The 21,015-nt window shown below is 31.5% G+C and overlaps 6 protein-coding genes across 7 annotated transcripts; 5 read left to right on the top strand and 1 right to left on the bottom strand.

Annotated features, from left to right (window-relative positions):
* The first annotated feature begins 1,584 nt into the window (after positions 1-1,584).
* Positions 1,585-2,336, top strand: LOC131669879 (uncharacterized). The gene is made up of 3 exons (XM_058945071.1): positions 1,585-2,022; positions 2,092-2,160; positions 2,232-2,336. The coding sequence occupies exons 1-3, from the start codon at positions 1,585-1,587 to the stop codon at positions 2,334-2,336; spliced, it is 612 nt and encodes a 203-aa protein (XP_058801054.1).
* Positions 2,337-5,184: 2,848 nt separating this feature from the next.
* On the top strand, positions 5,185-6,175 carry LOC131669878 (uncharacterized). The gene is made up of 4 exons (XM_058945069.1): positions 5,185-5,628; positions 5,714-5,782; positions 5,869-5,958; positions 6,042-6,175. The coding sequence occupies exons 1-4, from the start codon at positions 5,185-5,187 to the stop codon at positions 6,138-6,140; spliced, it is 702 nt and encodes a 233-aa protein (XP_058801052.1). The 3' UTR covers positions 6,141-6,175.
* Positions 6,176-7,811: 1,636 nt separating this feature from the next.
* LOC131669864 (uncharacterized) lies at positions 7,812-9,177 on the top strand. Its single transcript, XM_058945054.1, has 4 exons — positions 7,812-7,989; positions 8,067-8,135; positions 8,217-8,306; positions 8,558-9,177. Exons 1-4 carry the CDS (start codon positions 7,831-7,833, stop codon positions 8,630-8,632), a joined length of 393 nt encoding a protein of 130 aa, XP_058801037.1. The 5' UTR covers positions 7,812-7,830; the 3' UTR covers positions 8,633-9,177.
* Positions 9,178-11,414: 2,237 nt separating this feature from the next.
* LOC131669862 (ankyrin-2-like) lies at positions 11,415-14,428 on the bottom strand. Of its 2 annotated transcripts, none has more exons than XM_058945051.1 (3): positions 14,347-14,428; positions 13,064-14,193; positions 11,415-12,944 (listed from the first exon to the last, which is right to left on the bottom strand). In XM_058945051.1, the coding sequence occupies exons 2-3, from the start codon at positions 14,176-14,178 to the stop codon at positions 11,906-11,908; spliced, it is 2,154 nt and encodes a 717-aa protein (XP_058801034.1). In that variant the 5' UTR covers positions 14,179-14,193; positions 14,347-14,428; the 3' UTR covers positions 11,415-11,905. The 2 variants fall into 2 exon arrangements, with proteins under 2 accessions (XP_058801034.1, XP_058801035.1); XM_058945052.1 differs by lacking the exon at positions 14,347-14,428 and having other exon boundaries at positions 13,064-13,765; positions 13,872-13,910.
* A 1,777-nt stretch (positions 14,429-16,205) lies between these two features.
* LOC131669877 (uncharacterized) lies at positions 16,206-17,705 on the top strand. Its single transcript, XM_058945068.1, has 4 exons — positions 16,206-16,340; positions 16,425-16,481; positions 16,542-16,610; positions 16,673-17,705. Exons 1-4 carry the CDS (start codon positions 16,206-16,208, stop codon positions 17,381-17,383), a joined length of 972 nt encoding a protein of 323 aa, XP_058801051.1. The 3' UTR covers positions 17,384-17,705.
* A 1,159-nt stretch (positions 17,706-18,864) lies between these two features.
* On the top strand, positions 18,865-21,006 carry LOC131669876 (putative ankyrin repeat protein RF_0381). Its single transcript, XM_058945067.1, has one exon. It carries the CDS (start codon positions 18,865-18,867, stop codon positions 21,004-21,006), a length of 2,142 nt encoding a protein of 713 aa, XP_058801050.1.
* The last annotated feature ends 9 nt before the right edge of the window (positions 21,007-21,015 follow it).

Genomic DNA, 21,015 nt, shown 5'->3' with positions numbered 1-21,015 from the left:
AAGTTTCTACAATACTAGTTAATGTCATTGTGATTAATGAAAAAAATTTAGCCATTACGAGTTACTTTAGTTTCGTATATATAATTTATTATTTACTTCTATATCATATTTCATTACTAGTATATTTTATACATCCAGTGAAAGCAAATTAAGAATAAATCAAGTATCCAAAAATGATCAATCTTCCAGCCAATACTTTATTTAATTTTTATAAACTTGTGTTCCCAGTGAAGGTAATTATCAAATCACTAACAATAATTACATACTCTCATTTTTTTTATTTTTACAAACTTGTTTTCCCGGAAAAGGTAATTATGACATGACTAACATAGTATTTACGTACTCTCGGTGATGGATCGATAAAATTATGCTTTTTTTTATGTGGTAAGTTTTTTTTAATGAACAACAAACAATTATCTTGCTAGTAAAAATTAAAAAAAAAATAATCAGAGCGTAGTGTTCATTCTAAGATGGGTGTTCGGTAAAACTTTTTGAGAAAATTGTTAATTTTTGTGATTTTTCGTTAATTACACGATCGAAATTATATTTGAAAAAATGTGATTTGGTATCTATTTTCGTGAAAATCCGTACAAAAAAAATGTTACTCAAACATTTACAAAATCCCCTCAGTCTTGGTTGCAATAAATAATGTTAATTATTATCAAAAAGCTACAAAGGGATGGAAACTAGTGACTTGTTTATGCAGTTATTATGTACAAGAAAAATTTATGCATTATACGTACATAAGAAGAATGCTGTGTGACACAGTTTTCAAAAAATGCTTTCAAGATCAAACGTTCCATTATCTATCGATTGATTTTTTGGACTTCTTGAGTATACGCTCGCAGCATCAGACCAATATTATTTTACAGAACTGAAGTATTTGCTAAACGAGTTTGCTAGCGTTGGTTTTTTTAAATAAGCTATTATTTATCGGTTTGGCATCGGCGCAAACAAGTTAAATTTTATTCGTCGTTTTTTCAAACGTTAATCCTTTATATAATGCCTGTAAAAACGTTTTTCGATGACGTTACCTTGAAATTGCAATATTTATTGAATATATCGTCAAGATTAAATAACGCTGAAGCGATATTGTTCAAGGTTTTACTATATTATTTCAAAATGTGCGGAATGATGCCGATTTCTATTACCAATAGGTTTGTAAATTCTCACGGAGATCTGAAGCAATGCCTATTTTCAAAAAGCTATTTTGGTATGACATACAATTTATTACTCGCGTGTGTGATCATAGGTTACAGTTATTTTGGCTTTTCTGTGGGTCAAAATTTTATGCAAAATGACAATACGTCGTACTTCTATTTATTTTTGGTGTTTTACAGGTGTATAATAACGTGCATTTGTTTGATTTTATTGTCATTCTGCCTACTGCAAAGAAAAATGCTATTTATATGTGAAAAGATTTATAAAATCTACAATATTATTACTCTTAAAAATACGAATAACGTAGTATACTTCCCGACAAAAAACTTTCTAATTATCTTTTTTGTAAATGTATTTATTATTTTGGGATCAATAATATCTACAAACTTCTTACAGTCAGATCTTTTGTTGATATTAAACGCAATGTTGATATGTCGCTTAATACAGAATACAGTCCTGCTTCAGTACGGTATAATTGTACAAGTAATTACAAGTTTATTTAGAGTTTTGAATAAGAATTTAAAAGCTTTATCCAGCACGAACCTGAGCAATATTTTTAGCTTAACATTTGAATCTTCCTCAAGAATAAAAATGGATACTCTGGCTTATATACAGCATTCATATTTATCGCTAAGTAACTTATGTCAAAATTTATCCGACTTCTACTCCATTCCCATGATGTTCTGTTCACTATCGGTGTTCATCTCACTGATAGCGACAATGTACGACTTAACAAAACCTTTATTCATGGACGAACCGTACAGAAATTATATCGATGTTGTTATAAATTTATTTTACTTTATGCAGTCTAATCTTCCTTTACTTATATTAGTAACTTCAATTTCTGAGTTTACTAACGAGGTAAATTTCCGGTCGACGTATTCAATGAATTTTGATAAGAATTTAATATTGCTCATGTATTTTTCGTAGACGAAGAAAACGGTTAAAATTATATGCGATCTCTTGGAAACTATTGAAAATCAAGATATTAAAAGAAAGGTACGCAAAAAAAAAAAGTAAAAAATACTACCTTTAATCATAATTGATGAATGTAAAATCTTGTTTTTCAGCTGAATAACTTTTCTACATGTCTGCTGCATTCGAATAATAAATTCATGATTTTCGATTGGATATCTCTTGATGGCTCTTTGTTTATTTTGGTAAACAGTTCTTAGTCATAAAATTTAAGAAACGATTGGTTTACGATTCATATTTTGTTCTGTAAACGTCAAAATTTTTATTTCCATTACGTATATATAATTGAAACGAAACAATGACATATACTGTTCTAATAGTAGCTAATTTTATTAAATATTTACAATTTTCTCATTAGCATGCTATTCAATTTATGCCTAACTAATTTTATTATACTCGTTGCAAATTTATGTAACAATCAATCGGTTAGAATATTGGAGATCAACAACAATTTGCGTTTTTATATAACACGTTAAAACTGATGGCAATTATTGACAATTGATATATTTATATTTTTTCTTCAAAATATTTATTATCTCTGGTTAAAATAGACTTACATTAAGATAAAAATAAATGTTTTACCATTTTTTAATCAAGATTTCAGGATCAATAACGACTTATTTAGTTATCATATTCCAATTTCAAATGCAGCACCGCTCATGTTGAAATGGTTCAACGTAATATTTAGTCTATTAATGAAAATCCAATTGGCAAGGATAGTCCTAACTGATTAATAATAAAGGATATTTTTAAAGTTGTCTTAACTACGTTCAAGATATAAATGTAATACATTTTATTATAAAAAAAAATAATGAAATAAATTCAATGTGTCAATATTTTATACTATACTAAATATTAATCTGCATTCTGTCTATTTCTTCCGAAGGTCTCTTTTCTACTCAAAGAAGTATAAAAAATTTCGATATTCATAAAAAGTAATTTTGAAGCTGACAGTGTATTTATTAGTGGCTAAGAAAACCGAGGACAAAATAGCAAAACGAATAAATAGTTTACACGTTTGTTACATGTTTAATAATGATTAAAGAAAATTTTGACGAAAATATGAACAATAGCCTAATCTTACGTCGATCAAAGAAGAAATCGAGGATAAATTTTAAGAAGTAAATTCAAGAGACAATATAGCTATAATATAAATATATATAAGCTTATATGATCTACAGTATGACGAAGAAGTTAATTGGGTTATTGAATGAAGTAAAAAAAGAATTTTTGTTGTTTGAAAACTCTGAACTTATGGAAAAATAGAATACTCTGGAAGGCAACACTCATGTTGATCCAAAAGAAGAAAAAAAAATTAAGCGTTTTAAGCAAACAGATTTGCGACGCTTGATCTTAATTTAGATAGAGATCATATCAATAGAGTCGAACAAGATCACAATACTACTTTTTGCAAAATGGACTATACGGGACATTCACCGTGAGATCAGCTACGGAAAAATTAATGAAAATTCATTATTAGTTAAAATTACTGTATTTACATATGCAAAGCATGTATACAGTATTTTTGTTGCTGTATCTCTTTTTGACTTTTGAGATGTATGTATTTTTAAAATATTTGTATTATTTCTTTGTATTATGAATATGTACGAAATAAACAATCATTATACATCAGTTTCACTTAGTTTCTTCCCCTTTTTACTTAGTTTTGTGATGAATGCGAAGAATTCCAACCAAGCTTAAGACCGCAAGTTGTTTAAATAAAGTTTAAAATTACAAAATAAAGTGTTCTTTTAAGCTATGATGTTTTAAAGTTATGATTTCTTAAAATCCATCAATATTTCAAAATCAACTACCTACCGAATTTGCATATCTGTACGGATTATGCATTTTTTAAACTCAAATAAAGTATGTTAGATCGGTAAATCGATTTTAGAATTGATTTCGGGAAAAAGTTACCAATTATTAGAATTTATCCAACTAATCCTTTAAAAGTAACTTATGATCTTACATATTTTTTATTTATTCACTTTTTTATGAAAGCGGACTTAAAAAAGTCAGATTCAATAGTTTTCCTACTGCGCACAAGTCAGTAACGTTCATTGAAATTACTTCTACGTGTAAGTTTGTATATTATTTATTGTTGATTTTCAAAAATATATTATTTGTATAACCAATGCAATAAAAGAGCCTTTTTTTGAAAAACTTCTGAAATTCGATAAATCGAACAATAAAATGAATCATAAAAGTGACACAATGCATCGATAATATATTTTTGAAATAATATTTCTCTATTCATATTTTTGTAGCGCGCGGTAGGCAATTTTCACATACGTCAATAATTCATCAATTCGCGCTTGGCGGCAATTTCACTTCAATATTAATCAATAAAAAGAGTATGTACTTCGACATTCTTCAGTGCGCAGCAAACAGTCGAAGTAGTTAACTCGATTATCTAGTCCCACATTTTTAAAATGAAATCGCACACAAATCGTCGAGACATTCTGCATGACATTTCAAAAAATCGAAACTTTAATATTTGATGATCTTTACTCGCAATTGCTTTCAATAACAAGTATGTATTTGAAGCACCAAACCATAGAAACTTTATTCTTGAGATTTATAATTTATTACTTTAAAGCTCTTGGAATTGTACCATTATCATTTACACCAAGAGTTAATAGTAAGAACGTAAAATTGAAGCTACGATTGATCGATAAAAGCTACGTTGGAGTAATCTATAACGTTGTGCTGATGCTGGCAATGATCGCAGTTAATTATTTCGGCTTCTCAACGTGCGATCTATCAGCCTTCAAAACAGAAGACCGTCTTCAGTTTTATTTTAGCTTTGTGCTGTATAAGATCACGATAGCGTGCATATCGTCAATGTTATTGACATATAGCTTGCAACATAAAAATCTGATTGCTCTGTGTCACAAAATTCATAATACCTATGCGACGATCAACCAACAAGATAAAAATAAGAAATTGAAGTTTCCGTTTGCGAAGGTTCTGATTAAATCCGTAATCTACTTATCGATTCTGTTGGGATCAGGTATCCTGTCGAACGCGTCATCTTTCGAATGCCCGATGGTGTTCAACGGCGTATTAATTGGCTGTCTTATACAAAACGCAGTAATATTGCAGTACAGTACGGCTCTGATAGTGATCGATCATTTATTCAAAGTTTTGAATGAAAATTTATCAAAAATGTTCAGTTTGAGTGCAATCAACATCAGCGTGATCTTTGAATCGAAAGTCAAGAAAAGCACCTTGTCACGCTTGAAAGCGTCATACGTTTTGCTGAGTAATTTATGTCACGAGCTGTCGGATTTCTTCTCATTCCCCATGATTTTCTGCTTGTTGTCCGTATTTGGATCGCTGCTAGCTACAACGTACAACTTGACTGTGCCTCTTTTCATGAATATCTTACACGTGAATCATTGGACCTTTTACCTCAGTATTTTTTACTTTTTACAATGTGTCTTTCCTTTACTAGTACTGATGGCTTATATATTCATGCTGACGAAAGAGGTAAATTAAAGATATTTTACATAGCGATGCATTTCAATTTTATTCTTGAATATAAAAAACAAATCTATTCATTGATATTTTACAGAGTAAGAGAACTAGTAAAATAATTGATCGACATCTGGCAGTTATCCGCAATCCAGTAATCAAAAGAATGGTAACTTCCTTGCGGTGCTATTAAAAGTGAATATAAAATTGAATATCGAATATAAAATTAAAATCGACAATCATTATTTCTTTCAGCTGAATCAATTTTCTGTATGCATACTGCACACCGATGTCAAATTCACAATTTTCGACTGGTTTTCTCTGAATGGTTCTCTCTTGATTTCGGTAAATGTAACTGACAAATGAAATCTCCATGTCCTTAATTAATACTTGGTTTAACGGAAATCTTTCTGTTTCTTGGTTTAAAGATTGCAGGATCAATAACAACGTATTTGGTCGTCGCTGTTCGATATCAAGCACAACCAACGCCGTCTTGTATCCAAACATCCAAGCTTGAAGCAAAATGACTTGGAATTAAGCAAATGCACATTTTTTATGACGCGTACACATCCGTTGATTTTGAAGCATAAATGTTAATGTGATGATTACGTATTATTGTTCTTTCAAATAAACAATAACTATAAAGGTACTAGCTGATTAGTCGTGTAATTTTATAATTTCCTCGCGTATCGTCTATATGATAAATCCTTCTCACTTATTTATTTATCGTTCAAAATTATTATTTTTACTTCAAGGACCAGTGAGTGTACGTAAGGTTCGAGAAATACTTTGCTCCACTAATTTCGACTGGTATTTCGCTCAACAGTTACGGAAACGACGACTATTGAGGACGTAATAATTTGAATACATATCCACTTATAGAGGAGTCAATAATTTTCTATAATATACGAATATTTTACACTCTCAAAGGCTTTTTACACGACTGGACGACAAAATAAATATATAAGTAAATGTATAAGTAAATGGTAGCTTGTCAGCTCGCATTGCTACAGTTATATCTTTCTTTTATTGACGGGAATTCAGGAGCCAAGATCGTTAGTCTTTCAATTTGAGATGCAGTCAAGTTTTGCGCGTTATTTTAAGGAAACCACGAAGTAGCGGATGGAACAGTGCTCGATCATTTGGAAATTGTCCAAAATGTGTGTATGTGTGAGTAATCAACTTTAACTTCAATATTTAACAGAAAATTCCTTGCAGCACACGATTGTTTTGATAACCAACGATGTGCTTGCGCGCGTGTATTTTGCATCGGTAAGGTCTGTTTCAGCCGAATAAAAGTAGAATTGCAAAAATAAAGTAATGCTTGACTCAAAAATGTGTCTATTGATTATTGCAAATCGATCGGTTCTAATAGAACAGTAAATTCCCAGCAACTCTGACTATTCCATGCACGTAAGTGCGCGCAAGCCAGTGACGGTCGAACACTTTGCTCGCAGGGAAACTGAAGCCATTTCATTGGAAATATCAGCGTAACCGTAAAGCATGGAAAATAGGTTAATCAAGTTTCTGCTGTATTACGAGAAAGTGTTTGGATTGGCGCCGATTTCGCTGCTGAGCAATGGGAAATCCAAGCGGTACGCGTTCGTCGAAAGTCGATCCGGGACGCTGTACAACTTGGCATTCGTTTGCGGGATAATTTGTTTCAGCTACTTAGGCTTTCACATCGCCGACAGCCACGTCGAGAAGAAGGAGGAAATGAGATTTGACCTTTTCTTCGTGATTTACAAATGCATAATAGCGTGCGTTTGCTTGATCGTGCTGTCGTACACGGCGATGCACAAGAGGATCGCGCGCATATGCAACGGGATCAGCGAAATCGACGCGTCGGTGAGGAGCGCGCGATTCCCAGCAAGGAAGGTCTGGACGATCGTTTTGACCCAAGTGGGCTTACTGCTGGGAAATTGCGCGATGACGAATTCGATCGTGCGCCAAGATATGCTGCCGCTGTTCAACACGATGACGATATGTCGCTCGCTGCAGAACGTCCTCGTCCTGCAGTACAGCGCCATGCTACAGCTGATCGAGCATTTGTTCAGAGCGTTGAATCAAAAGTTGAGCGCAGCCGGCGCGACCGCCGCGTCCGCATCAGAAGTGAAGCGGATACGAAAATCGTACCTGTCGCTCATCGATCTCTGCGAAGAGCTGTCCGGTTTCTACGCCTTTCCTATGAGTTTCTGCATACCCTCCGCGTTCTTGATGCTCATCACGGCAATGTACGACATCACTAAGCCCATATTCATGATGGATCTAAATGACATTGATTACATCGACCTATCCGTCAGCGTCTTCTACTTTCTGCAGTGTATCTTGCCCCTGCTGATATTGACAACTACAGTCGCGTCGCTGACCAAAGAGGTGAACCACGCAATTGTTAGATCATTAATCCGATATCACTTGAAATCTATTCCAATTCTTCGTATTCTTTTGAGCAGAGTAGAAAAATGGCTAGAACAGTAGATGACTGTTTGGAGATCATTCAGGATGAAAAAATCAAGGAAACGGTACGTGTAACGAAATTACTGTATACTTCAATATTTTACATGATCATCCAAGGGAAAACTCAGCACGATATTTTCTTTCAGCTCAGTCAATTCTTCAATTGCTTATTGCATACAAATGTCAAATTTACCGTATTTGATTGGTTCGCTTTGGATGGTACATTGTTGATGTCGGTAATAATCGCATTTACTTTTAAATATATTCGATCAGTAATACAGTCATCGTTACTTTTTGATTCTTATTTTTATTCCGTAAACATAATACGTAGTAATTCCATTTTATTATAAACATTATCTTTTGAAGATAAGCATTTTGTTACAAAATGTTATTACTACGGCTTTTTTAGCCCGGAAATAGTATTAATTACGTACCGATAATTTATAAAACTTTAGGTACAAATACATTCTGTTACTTTTCGTTACAGATGACTGGTTCTATTACTACTTATTTGGTGATAATATTTGAATTCCAAATGCAAGGCTATTCATCTTGCAACTGATATATCGCACTAATTGTTCTTATATAAACAAATTTGAAAAGTTGTTGACATTAAATATTTGTAATCGTAATTTTGATTGCAGTGAAGCTTACTTGAAATCCAGATATCAAGGAGAAAAGTAATTTTGATCCATCACAGGATAAATAAAAATCTAATTCAATTAATTATTCTTTTCAGTTATATCAATTTTTTGAAGATTTAATATGCATGAATTTTAAATTCAGGAGTTTCGGTTAGATTTCTCTGGATGATTGCCTGATGTAAATTACGCCGGCAAATACATTTAACATAGTACATATTTTATTTCTTGTTAATATTCTTTAATTTCATTTGTTGAAGATAATTGCAGTTTCAATCACAACCATTATTTTTAATTTAAATACAACATAGTGAATTCGGCTCGTTACTGAACTAAAACATACTTTTGCGTGTGATATTGCAATTGTAAATGTTTATTCATCATAAATATAACTACTGTATAAGAATTCTGAAAATTGTATATTTGAGGATTGATATAAACACTCGTGCAAATAAGTATACCAATACTGTTAACCAATGTGCTTTTCAAGTAAATATAAATATACATTTCGAAGCACTGACCGATCAACTGTGTCACTTGATAATATACATTCTTGTATCCCCTACGTTCAAAACATGGTATATAAATGGATTTTTATAAGACTGCCATTGAATTATAAAATTAATCTCAGATAGGTCATTGTGTTGCTTCACTTATTGCTTGATATTCCGCTCTATGCAGTTACAAAAGTTTGTGTCATTTCCTTTTTACTTTTTTGCTACAATTTTCTTATCATGCAAATGGCAAGGTATAACGACAGAATAAAAATTTTTTTCATAAAATGCAAATTAAAAAAAAAATCGATTATAATATGGCAACAGTAAGGTTCAAGGTTTGCGTATATATAGTCATACGTGATTACAGCGATGAAATATATATATATATATATATGAGCGAACCTATCAAATAAGAATTATTATACTTCACTTATTATACTTCGATTATTATTATTATATTTCATCACTTTTCTGAATGCATTTGACACTTGACATATCGTTCTTACCGCCATCTAACTTTTTATTTTTAAAAACTATCGCTCGATCGGAGTTTTTCCACAACTAACAAAAAATGTTCAATGGTACATTTCGTTCAAGAATAGGTGAATATTCAAAATGTGTAGAATCGCTAATTTATTATTTTACAGTTTTACTTGTAATCGCATCAATAACTTTAACATGATAGTTAAGAATAACGTAAAACCAAAGCAAAGAACTCATAGAACTATTGCGTTGAATCGTTGAGTATAATTATTCTGGTACGAGGGTGGGTCAATAAGTCCTTAGAATTCCAAGAGATGACGCTCAAAGCATCACAACTTATGTTGCACGGGTCTTATTGTGGTGTTGGTCATGTGTACTTGGACGTTGTTCATTATATTGTGTGTCGATCGTGTCTGTCACAAAACTAATTAACATTGATTAGTTACTTCATGGACAATACTGATATTCTCCTTGTAAAGGACAGATCTGTGCATAATATACTACGCATCTTCTAAGTGCGTATGACCAACACCACAATAAGGCCCCAAGTATCACTATTAAATAGAGTGCTATCGAAGTTTCAGTCAGATCCATCGAGTAGTACCATTTTTATCTTCGATCAAAGTGAACTTTTGTTTCTTGTTAACAATGGAAAAAAGTAAGTTCCGAGGGGTGATAAAACATTTCTATTTCAAAGGCCTTACACGAAAGAAATGAAAACTGAGTTAGATGCAGTTTATGGTGTATCTGCTCCTGTGTTTGTAACCGTTTACAATGGGGTAAATGAATTGATAGGTGGCCGTATATCGACTGCAGATGAACATCGTTCAGGCCGTCCTGTAGACGTGAGCACTCCGGAAATGATCAATAAAATCCACGACACGGCGTTGAGTGACCAAAGAATAAAATTATGTGAAATAGTTGAAGCCACAGGGGTTGGGTTTCCAAAGGAACAGTCATTTCAATTTTGCATGAGAACTTGGACATGAGAAAAATTTCGGCAAAATGGGTGCCGTGTTTGCTCCCAGTCGAGTGGTTAATATGTCAGAAACTAAAAGAAGACAAACTTAATTATTATTTTCTCTCTGCTATTTTACCTGTTAACCGAGCGGGACGTATAAATACGTCAAAAGTAAATAATATCGGGTACGGGTAGGGCATATGAATACGTCCTCGATATTTATATTGCGCCCTGGAACGGGCGGGACATATATTTTACTACTACTATGGTAATACGTCATTCATACACGTCTTAGTGGAAAAGGACGCGCCCGTTATATGTTGCGTAATTAGAAAGGGATTTCCCCGGTTAACAGGTTAATACTACTTACTGGCTTACTGTTTACAATATCGAAAGGTGGTCGTTCTATTTAAAGAAATTTATAAAGTTTACGTGATCATTATAAAATTTGTAAATAAGTTCGTATTAACATATATTTATCTTTTTAGGATGTCGTATCTTCGCATAACTTTTATTATGTAATTTAGTAATTTTTGTTATGTTATAAAAGTAACTGTATATTATAAATGGGAGCATATTTTTAATTATACAAAATGTTTTTATTATTTTTTAATAAATTGTTCATAAACATTTAGTGTTATTTATGGAGATTTATAAAGATATATTATTATCATTTGATTTGATAATAGAATATCATAAATATATATTATATCTTATGCATTTTTTGTAGATAAGATTTGTACATTATTATAATGTATAGAGTTTTAATTTATTATATTTTATATAACATTAATCTTTAGAGAATATAAAATAAAACATTAATAGAAATTCAATTTTTTTCTATTCAATAAAAACTTAAGAATAAAATATGTAATATATTATTGATGCTACTGCAATGAAACTTGCTTCTATACTTTTACACTACGTTTACGATGATATTCGCGATGAATACTTCCATAAAATAGCATCAAATAAGAAATTAAAAGTAACTGCAAAGAATATCTAAACTGTCACAATAGGATTTCAGTAGTGTTTACATCGTATGCTTTGAATATCCCTCATGCATACAATATTTAACTTAGTAAATAAATATAATAATTGTAAATATAGAACGAATTTTCAAGGATATTTCAAGTACAGAACTTCCTTAATTGTAAATGTTTTAACAAATTATACTTGATACATTAAATTGTAAATTATAATTTCCACCGAATAATCGAAAATTGAAACGAAAAAACCCTTTGAAATCATGCTTAACACGATTTTACAAATCTATGATAAACACGGCCTCTCATTGTATTGATTCGATTTACCGATCGCTTAGAATTCCAATTTTGCAATCTCTTAACAGCCTTATCATATTTGTATCTCAAAAAATGAGCAAAAACCGGATACTCTTTTTTCAATCCTTTTTTTGCCATAATCTTCTTAACAACTGAGTCATGAGCGAAAATTGTAATATTTTTCCCATCTGCCACTAGGAGATCATATAATGTGAACTTATAATGATAAAGCCTGACATTTCGTAATTTGTGAATTTCGTCTAGTCTTTGTTCTTCTTTTTTTGCAATCTTCTTGTTTTTAAAATCTTTGTGTTCCGGATCCCAAATATCTTTCTCTCTAAGCACCACATCACAAAAGGCTTCATTCTTAGGATTGACTTTATATCCTAAAACTTTGAGTTTTTGGACGTGGTGATACAGCGTCATGTAATCTTCTGCATTACCGCAGTAACTCTCAAAGTATGTCATTTCAAGTGGAGTTTGTCCATCCATGTTCACAAAATTAATATTAGCTCCAACTTCCAAAAGTTTTTTTACACATTGAGAACCATCAACAAGCTTCCAACATGCTATGTGTAATGCTGTATAGTCGAATTGATCTCTGGCATTTACATTTACTCCAAGTTTTACAAGTTTTTTCACAAAAGCTAACAAATTCATTCTACTTTCATTCGAAAGTCCATTCTGACGATCCATATAACTCTCCACCAGCAGATGCAAAGTAGTTTTGTGACCTTTGGTTCGAATCAAATGTGCTTTCGCTCCATTCTTCAGAAGTGAATCGATTATATCAGCATGACCTACTTCGCATGCCAAGTGTAGGGGTGATCCAGATTCATCATAATCAATGGAGTTTACATTGGCACCACGTTTGATTAGCAATTGGACGGTCTCATAACATTGATAATATACAGCAAAGTGAAGAGGTGTATAATTAGAAAACTTGTGAGGGTTTCTCTGTATGGTTTCGTTTACATTCTGGCCACTGTCCAAGAGTTTTTTTACCAGTCTGAAAATTGTTTAAACAAGTAAAAATTTTACTTCTTGTGAAATCTAATTCTTAGATCTCTATGAAAATTGGTTTCTGTTTGGTTAAAATGTTATTTAAAAAACATAATTATTACTTACTCAACATCATTTCTAGTACAAGCTATATGCAGATAAGACAATCCATAATCATCCTCAATGTTTTTCTCCTTATTCTCAAGTGCAGCATACAAATAATCAACAATTGTGTACCTCTCTTTGTTGTAAATATCGTAATACATTGCTAAATGCAGGGGAGTCATATCTTTGTTATTTTGATTCTCAACTATAGCTCCATGTTCCAGTAGGAGTTTCACATTTTCTATACAGTTACTTTCAACTGCAAAGTGCAAAGGAGAATATAGTCCACAGAACTCTGCATTTCTACTAATTGGTGTGTTAACATCAGCTCCATTTTCAATAAACTTTAACACAGTTTTAGGATCATTTCTCATACAGGCAAAATGAAAATAAGATGGATAAGTAAAATAACCAAAGTTCAAGAAATGATTTTCTGCAGACAGAATATGAACTATTATGGATAAGTTCTTGACCTTTTGATAAGCCGATTGAAATGCTGCTTCATGATTGCCATTTACTTTGGATTCTCTCATAGCTTTTTGAAGTATTCGTGCTGATTGTAGAGATCCAAACTCCATTGCAAAGTGTAAAGCTGTGAAACCTCCCCACTGTGGTGAATCTGCACTGATAGAATCTTGAATATTACATCCAGCTTGTAGGAAATTTTTAATTAGATTAGCATTTTGTCTTGTGCTTGCAATATGTAGATGTGTCAGGCCTTGACTGTTTTTGGGATTGATATAATTTGAGTTTTTTTCAATAAAAGATAAAATCAAATCAACTATTTTATCTTGTTGTTTCATAAAAGCCAGATGTAGAGGAGTATCACCTTCATAATTTACAGCAACAATAGAAGCTTCTCTGCTCAGAAGACAGGTAACCAATTCAATATCACCAAATAATACAGCGTTGTGCATTGGTGTATTACTTGGTATAGCTAGAGTACTAGTTAAATTTACTCTACAATTATTTTTTAAGAGAAGCATGGCTACACTTTTTCGTTTGCACTCTAGAGCTTTGTTCAAAGCTATGTAATCCAACCATTCAATTTCCATAATCCTTCTACTTGTACCACTTATAGCAGTTTCATTGACAAATGAATTATATTTATTTCTTACAATAATTGGAAAATTCATTCGTTTGTCATTGATCTGAAACAGTATGTAATTAGTTTCTTGAGAATATTGGATAAACTATAATATCTATTTCAAGATATGTTTGCTAACTCTTCTATTATACTTAAAGAAATTTTGTGATACTTAATAATTGAAATGATATCGATTTCAAGTAAAGTAATAATTTACTCAATTTCCATCTTTATTGAACTAATAATTTCATCCTCATAAAAATAATGTCTGGATTCTTTTGTTCTCGTTTAGAATCTTCTGTATTCTTTCTTCTTGCCCCACTACTTTCCGCTAGGTGAACAGAACCAGCTGATTTATTTTCGATATCCGCGCGCTCATATTTTACGAGCGCTGATATTTGAAAATTATTGCTTACATTTAAAGACATTTTGACAAAACAAAATTATAATAAAAAATATTTAAAAAATTATCTATTACTACTGGCTTTTCAAAGCTGGAAAGCACCGAATTATTATTTTTAAATTTATATAATATCGCCAACCTCACAGACTTGCATTTATAATAATAAAAACTCTATAATTATAAATATAGAAGAGCAAAAAAACGTCGCTATTGAATGAAAAGACGTACTTTATAATTCTATAAAATAGGAATATTCAAAACGAAGGAAACAATTAAAACATCCACATTTAATATTTCTTCAATCTTATTTTTCTGTCAGAGTCCTCCCTTATTGCTCTGTATTATTATGTATCAGAAAACTTCGCCAAACTTTTTTCACTTGAGCTTAACTAGATATCCATAAATTTCATTCTCAACTCTCTGTATTCTACAATTTTGTCAACTCAGACTCAACATATATTAACAATTTTCACATATCTCCGTTATGATTGTCATAAAGAATTCTAACAGTCATATGTCTATTGAGATGTATAGTTTTGAGTTTTTCAATCTCTCAAAGTCTTTGCTGATGCATTCTGTAAAACAAATTTCCTATGTCAATATTTAAAATTTATTATATAGAGCAAAACGTCTTTGTTTTATCAATGTTTTCGTGAAGTTCTAGTAACGTTTCCAAAAATCTTGCCAAAACGTTGTAGAAACGTTTCCACAATATTTTCGTTGGCTGAAATAAATTCTTAATTATGTTTCAGAAACGTTATCTAAATGTTGCTAAGTTTTCGATTGTGAGTTCAGACAACGTAGTGGCAACGCGCAGACAACTATAGTTGTGGTGACAACGTTTCAGCAACTTTTTGATCAGAGACAGACCACTTTGTATCTTGCTGCAACATTTCTACAATATTTTTATTAGTTGCCGAATAACAGTTACGATGTTTCGAAAATAACGTTGCAGCAACATTTTCGAAACAAAGCTATTGCTCGTTGGGCAGTTACTTCGACAACTTATTACAAAACAGCGTTGTAGATATGTTACTTGTACATCATAAATTCAATGACAGAGTTACTTCATCTATTTGCCCTACTTATCAAGAGATAATAAGCTAACAAAATGACCGTTTATTATTATTTTTTTAATAATCAGTTATTTAAAAAATTAATGATTCAGTCGATATTATGCGAAAAATATTTTTTCATGAGCGGCGCATCAATTATTATTAAAATAAAAATGAAATATTAAAGTGCTCGAACGAGCCCCCAATTTCATTTCATTCATCAAATTTAACTGGAAATAATGAATTATTAATAAGTTTTCTGCTTATAACACTAATCGTATTTTGAAAGCTTACGGAATGATAATTTTTAACAAGTTGGTAGCGTATAAGATTTGAAGTTGAACATTTTATATTTTAAAACTAATTAAAGCCCAAATTTTAATTTTATCTGCAATATGACCACACATTCGGGGAAATGTTATATATGATATATGATATATGATATATATCATATATCATGTATAACAGGGACTGGATGCCGATCGCTACGTCAATGTCAGCCAATCGGCTGACGAATAAAATGTCTCAATATGGCTGCCATATTAAATGTTTGGATTCGGAATTGATGTTTGGAATGCTTGAAAGTTTTGCGTAAGTAGTTTTGTCTATTGAGAAATCATGAATATATACAAATACATTGAATCTTGCACAAAAATTAATACAGATCGAGAAGTAGATAACATAGAATGGCTTTCTGTACCTAAAATTGAAAATATAAATCTTTTAAATAAGAGAAATTTACCATATTGTTTGGTGAGTATGCTATTTTTTCATTTTCATTTTAGATTTTAAATAATTAATTTACTAAATTTTTGATACACAATAATTTTATGTCAGGAGTCAGAAAAAGGCTTCTATGTCGAGTCACACATGGATAATCTCGATGAAATAGAGGTAATTTTAATACATTAATTCATATGGTATACTTTGATATTACTATATATGTTTGAATAGCACCAAAGTGACGGAGACATAAGTGAACAGAGATATCAATTTGCAGATATTAGAGCTAGCGTTCGAGAGGTTAATAATTGAAAAATAGCATTTGTAAAATTCCCATTAATCAATTATAACATTGGTTTTAGGTTGGACTAGGATGGAACATATTCAATATCATTGAAAAACGTTACAGAGAATCTCAAGAAAGATATACAGAAAAAAGTTTAGATAAAAGTAGCAGTGAATCCGATTGTTCATATACCACTGCATACTCTGTTTTATCGAATGATTCATATTCAACTGCAATAGATGAAATTGAGTATCCCAGAAGAGCTAGCTCTAGTGCCGATATTAAAAGTGAAATTTTAATTGACAGTAGCATAGATAAAAGACGATACAGAAAAAATGCTTTAATGACAAGATTATTGCAGAGTGCTGAAAATAATTTATCATATTGTGATCAAATACTTATTGATTATTCAACTGATAAATGTGATACATCTAATTTAATCCATGATGTTTGCAACAAAAAAACGGAGAACAAAAATATTAGTTATGAGAAATTAGAAAGTAATAACAGTGATAAAAACACGTATGAAGATAATGTACTCAGATTATTTCAGAGCAAAGAAGATGAAGATGTGTATGTTCATCCTTTGAGAGAACAAATTCAAAACGATCATGTATGGCAAGAGTTTCGTTTATCCAGAAAAGGGATTGTAACTACTGAGACTGCTAGACAATATTATATGAATCTTTCTGAAGATCAATTTGCAGTTTTCGAGCAAATAGATAGTAAAAAGAAATCTAGCAATAGAAGGAAAGTTAAAAATTATATAACCACAGGTAGAGAGTAATTATGTAATTTAAGTTTCTTAAAAGTAACCTGTTGTGTTTTCAAATTAGATTGCAAAGTTATGTATTCTTGTATCTTATTAGAATATTTTTTTTATTGGGTCATTAATATTTTTATTAAATAAATTATTTTTACTGCAACTGCACTTGTAATTAAGAGAAATATTGCTGATACATATTTTTTAAACGGTTTTAGAAACAGGAAGATATGTTCTGCATTTTTATTTTATTAACCATACATCTATACTGAATTTATCAAATTTGAAAAACATATTCCATTAGCTTTCTCAATTGATAAAAAGTAGTTATTAATCAAATTAAAAATAATAATATAAATGCACAACTATAACTTTGAGGTAATTACAAATTAATGACATTAATTTATAATATTGCATTATAAATGTTAGTTAATCATACTTCATTAATAATCAGAAAAAGTAATCAAAAAAAGCTTTTATGACCAGTCAATTAAGAAGACAAGTTAAGATTCAACTTTGCCAGCTTCAAAACAAAAATTACTTCTATATAATTTCATAAATTCTATATAATTTCGTCAATTCTATTACCATTACTAATTATTTTTATTTTTAGTTTTTATTTTACTAATGATTTTCCAAAATGTGAATGGTTTTCATCACTATCGTCAGAGATTGTATTGTAATTAACAGACAAAAAATGTTATGATAAGGTAGTAGTGAATATTATCTACAATCTGTTAAAAAAAATGTATTATTTTTGTTGAAAAAATTTATTATTTCGATAGTCAAATTATCGTATCTCTTTGTATATCAATTTGTATTTGAATAAATTATTCTTATTTAAAAAAATTCTAAGTCGTCACTTTTATCACTGAAATATTTGTTTATATTTATTTAAATCTTATAAAACGTGCGACAGTACTGTAAAAATGTTACTCAGTATATTCTATGAATAGAATAATTTATCAAAGTCCATTTAAATTTCAATACTGTTTAGGAGAAACGACAGAAGCTAATCTTAGCTATATCTGTAGGACCTTAAGCGGATGTAGTATAGATTTATTTTCTCTTGTGCCTGCTATATAACGTGAACTATGTACACTATGCTATATATACACTCAAAAGGCGACTATACATAATTGAATACCAATGGATTTGTCCGATATTCTTTTCCTCAGTTCGTAATCGCCTCATAATTGGTTTAGATGTGAGGCTTAAGGTAGATGATTGACGTCTATTTAAAATAACTTCAGTTGAAAATGCACTGAAATTATGTTCTCTGTACTTGCTATTCCACAGTGAGTTGTTACTCTGTTATTTGTTACCTTAATTCAATACGCAATTATGGACTATTGGCTAAGGTAGATTGAATGTTTAAGGATTTAATTATTCTCCACTGCACAAAGGTAAATTTTCAAATAATATTTTATAAATTATCGAAATTAATTTATAAATCTAAAGTCAAATTTGAGTTCTCAGATAAATTCTCTTTTCCTTTGCAGAAAATGGATTTTCTATTAGAAGCCGTCAAGTCAGGTTTACTCAATGTTGTCAGAAAAGTGGTATCAGAAACAGGAATACCTTTCGATTCCAATTGGATAGATTATGCAGCCTTGAAACAAGCAATCGCCGACGAGCACGAAGAAATCGCGATGTATCTTCTTGACAAAAATTGCAGAGTAATAATGAAGGATGATGAACCGCACGAGACGCCACTTCATTGCGCCGTAAAACGAAGAAACACAAACATGGTAAAAGAACTGCTGGAGAAAGGGGCATCTATCGAAATTTTAAATGGTCAAGGTTATAGTCCATTGCATCTAGCATTGATTTTCAATGACGAAGTAGTAATCGACATTATCTTGAACTTCATCGTTCAAACTAGTAACTACTCGAATGTAAGGAGCAAGAACGGGTTAACTCACTTTCACGTAGCTTGTACGAGGAAAAACATAGAAGTTATCGAAGGATTTATCAAAAACGGATCAGACATTAATGAAGCTATCGACGAGAATTCGGATTATCGGCCAGGTTACACAGCCAAGCATTTTGCCGCTGAGTTTCAGTCTTTGGAAGCCTTGAAATTACTAGTGAATGCTACAAGTCGAAAATGTAGTTCAGTAAAAGATAAAAATGGGCAATCACCTGCAGATTTAGCTAGAAAAAGTTTAGAAAAGCTGTCGATTATGGTTTACCTACTGTCGGGTGAAAGTCAACCAAACGAGAACGATGATAACTCAAAAATCTCGCAATTTCACATAGCTTGTTGTCAAGATAATCCGAGATTAGTGCAGAAATTCATCGAAAATGGTGTTGCTGTAAATAATTCTGTCGCAAAAGAAACTAAGTTCTGTCCGGGCTATTCCCCATTACACTTTGCCGTTAAAAGTAATTGCAAGGAGAACGTCCAATTGCTATTGAAAGAAAATGCTAACACTCAACAGAAAGATGCAACCTCTGCAACAGCACTTCACTTAGCAATGTACGACGAAGATCCTAATGAGAAGAATACTATTGTTGATCTTATTTACAATACTATGAGTACCGAAAATAAGTTGTCGAATGTTATGGATGCTTACGGTTTGAACTACTTACATATAGCGGTCAGTAGGAACCAGTTAGATATAGTTAAAACTTTTCTAGACAGAAGAGAGAATATTGAACAGAGAATTTTCTACAATCATCAGCAGTTTGCTTATTACACACCTCTGCATTTTGCGGTACGTTACAAACATTTGGAAATGACTAAATTTCTGATTGAACGTGGTGCCGTCGTCAAAGAGATGTGCAAGGATGGATTACCACTTCAAATGGCAATTGATGCTGGCCATATGGAACTGATTGATCTTTTGTGGAATTATGAAGTGGATAGGGATTTGATTAGAAGTGTAGATGGTAAAACGATACTTCAATCGCTTGTAGAAGCGTATAAGAAGAATTACGAAAAACAAATTGAGGATGACATAAAGGATTCAATTGTCAGTGTGAGCTATCGGTTGCTAGTGTACATCAAACGACTTCTCATTCTTGGTTGCGACGTAAATCATCATGACGACGATGGCAATACGGCTTTACACATCGCCTGTAAAAATATTGAGACTGGGTCTTTTTGCATACAATTACTTTTGATTTACGGAGCAGACATCGATGCTGAAAACGACAAAGGAGATACGCCGTTCGATTGCGCTTTTCACAATCCATATTTAGAGAATGGAGAGTCGTATATGATATTGTATCACCACGTGCAAAAATTAAAGGTTATTGGGTACCCGGTGAACGCAAAGAATGATATTTGTTGTCAGAGATTACTTGACGAATGTGTCAAGTACTATCCCAATGCTAAATGCTTTAAATTACCTGAACTTGATACCAAGAAACAACAAAGACGCGATGAAGTAACGAAAATGAAAAATTTTAAGCTTACGAAATATGTTTCGCTTCATGACTTTGTGCGACTTGGTATAATTGATGCGGTTACATATATTACAAATGATGATTTGTTAGATCTTATTAAAAATAATAATGAATTGGACGAGAAGTTTCCGCAATATGGTTACTTGATTCGATTACATTATTCAAAATGTATTAAGTATTGGGACATGTTTTTAAATCATGATCGATACGCAAAACGAAAACGATATGAATGAAATTGTTTG

The sequence above is a fragment of the Phymastichus coffea genome, unplaced genomic scaffold, assembly GCF_024137745.1.
Source record: "Phymastichus coffea isolate CEN01 unplaced genomic scaffold, Cenicafe_Pcof_1.1 PCOF00098, whole genome shotgun sequence".
Lineage (NCBI taxonomy): Eukaryota > Metazoa > Arthropoda > Insecta > Hymenoptera > Eulophidae > Phymastichus > Phymastichus coffea.
This window is presented reverse-complemented; position numbering and strand designations above follow the sequence as displayed.